Source organism: Egretta garzetta, unplaced genomic scaffold, assembly GCF_000687185.1.
Source record: "Egretta garzetta isolate BGI_Z169 unplaced genomic scaffold, ASM68718v1 scaffold224, whole genome shotgun sequence".
Taxonomy (NCBI): domain Eukaryota; kingdom Metazoa; phylum Chordata; class Aves; order Pelecaniformes; family Ardeidae; genus Egretta; species Egretta garzetta.
The window spans coordinates 424,253-426,589 of NW_009259530.1; the positions used below are offsets into that span (position 1 = coordinate 424,253).

The 2,337-nt window shown below is 58.6% G+C and overlaps 1 protein-coding gene across 2 annotated transcripts in view; it reads left to right on the forward strand.

The window, feature by feature from the left end:
* The window catches only part of SLC4A4 (solute carrier family 4 member 4), a 152,161-nt gene that overhangs the window by 122,037 nt on the left and 27,787 nt on the right, over positions 1-2,337 (forward strand). For both annotated transcript variants that reach the window (XM_009637579.1, XM_035893112.1), the window contains exon 14: positions 2,037-2,107. In XM_009637579.1, coding sequence (XP_009635874.1) covers positions 2,037-2,107 — 71 coding nt within the window. The remainder of the gene's footprint in view (positions 1-2,036; positions 2,108-2,337) is intronic.

Genomic DNA, 2,337 nt, shown 5'->3' on the forward strand with positions numbered 1-2,337 from the left:
CAGGATGCCATTGGCCTTCTTGGCCACCTGGGCACCCTGCTGTCTCATATTCACCTGGCTGTCAACCAGTACCCCCAGGCCTTTTTCCACCAGGCAGCTTTCCAGCCACTTTTTGCCAAGCCTGTAGCGCTGCATGAGGTTGTTGTGACCAAAGTGCAGGACCCGGCACTTGGCCTGGTTGAACCTCATACAGTGGCACGTACCCCCTGTGTGCCAACTGGAATGTCATTATAGCCGACCTTCCCAGGGCTCCTCACGTGAGCATCGTTGCCAGAGCAGAAGCTGCCCCTGTACCCGTGTCTCCTTGCGTGCGGGTGGCCGTCAGTCCCGGATGGCATTGCTCTGAGAAGCCTGCGAAGGGGCGGAGCGGTGCCCGGGTCACTGCCACGGTGCTCTGCTCGCTCCTGGTATGCGCTGTGCTGATGGGTCAGGTGCACGCGCTGGATTTATTCAGGGCGTTACCCAGACACAGGTGGCTTTCCACCCCCCGGCTGCCTGTATGAATGCGAAAGCACAAACAGTTCGGTGCTAAGGCAGAAGGGAGGTGTAGCCAACGGTCCAGCCCATCGCTCGAGCGTGGCCTGCAAGGCAGGTATAGCAGCACACGTACAGATCATAGAATGTTTTGGGTGGGAAGGGACCCCCAGAGGTCACCCAGCCCAACCCCCTGCAGGAGCAGGGACACCTTGAACCACATCAGGTTGCTCACAGCCCCGTCCAACCTGGCCTGGAATGTTCCCAGGGATGGGGCCTCCACCCCCTCTCTGGGCAACCCCTGCCAGGGTTTCACCACCCTCACTGGAAAGAATTTCTTCCTTAGATCCAGTCTAAACCTCCCCTGCTTCAGTTTAAAGCCATCCCCCCTTGTCCTGTCCCAGCTGGCCCTGCTAAAAAGCTTGTCCCCCCCTTTCCTCTGGGCCCCCTTTAAGCCCTGAGCGGCCGCAAGGAATTCTCCAGAGGCACAAGCAGCCTGTTAGATAGGTGCTGGCTGGTCAGTCGTACCCTGACAGTCTGGCCTTGCACAGGTCAGAAAGCCACCGACCCGTGCCGGTGCCTGCGTAGCTGCGCATCTGCATGAACCCAGGCATCGTCCCTAAGCAAAAGGCAGCACGGATTTAATCCCTGCCCCTTGAATAAGCGGCTTTCCACATCGGCCGCTCAGCGCAGCTGCAGACCATGAGCCAGCAGGGTGCCCTGGTGGCCAAGAAGGCTAATGGCATCCTGGGGTGCATCAAGAGGAGCGTGGCCAGCAGGAGCCCTGGCAAGACCCCACCTGGAGCACTGGGTCCAGTTCTGGGATCCCCAGTTCAAGAAAGATCAGGAACTCCTAGAGAGAGTCCAGAGGAGGGCAACAAGGATGATGGGGGAACTGGAGCATCTCCCCTACGAGGAAAGGCTGAGGCAGCTGGGCTTGTTCAGCCTGAAGAAAAGGCTGAGAGGGGATCTCATCAACACCTACAAATATCTTAAGGGTGGAGGGTCACGAGGATGGAGCCAGACTCTTCCCAGTGGTGCCCAGCACCAGGACAAGGGCTGTGGAGTCTTCTTCTCTGGAGATCTTCAACCCCCGCCTGGATGCTGTCCTGTGCCCCCTGCTCTGGGTGAGCCTGCTTGGTCAGGGGGGTGGCACTGGGTGAGCTCCCGAGGGCCCTGCCAGCCCCGGCCAGTCTGGGATTCTGTTTCCCTCCCGCCACCCAGCAGTAAATCAGCAGCAAAGCAGGGAGCAGTGGCCAGGGTGGAGGCCAAGCCCAGCGCTTTGGCAAAGGGGCTCCACAGCCCCCCCGACTTTGCTGTTTTAAAGACAGTGAGGTCTGAATTAGGTTTGACTTAGCCTTTTCTTTCCGTCTTTGCAATGTTTGATGGTTGGTGCTTTTGAGGCACTCCGCAGCAATACTTCCGACTCCTTTTACTTGAGCAAAGCGATTGCAGACAGCCTGATGGAGCTAACGAACGACCGAAACACCTGAAATGCCCTTTCCTTCCTGGTTGTTCGGGCCCTACGCTCACCATGTTCCTTTCTCTGCCCTCTCTTGCAGCTAATATCTCATTATTTAACGGGACGAAGGTGCTGCCTGCCGACGAGCCGTTCCATTCCTCTCCTGAGATGGTAAGTGCCCCTCGCAAGGGCTGTGCGTTTCTGCCGTGCCGTGCCCGTGGGTCAGGAATCGACGGCAGGGATTCCTGGCGCTCCCCCGTTGCCCGTGACACCATGCAAACGTGACCCTGCTCCTTTCGGCGTGCTCGCTGGCTCCCCCCCCCAAGGACTTCTCCCACACAACTTGATAACATTAAATGCTCACTGATAGCGGCCGCTTCCCCGCAGGGGGATCAGTCGGG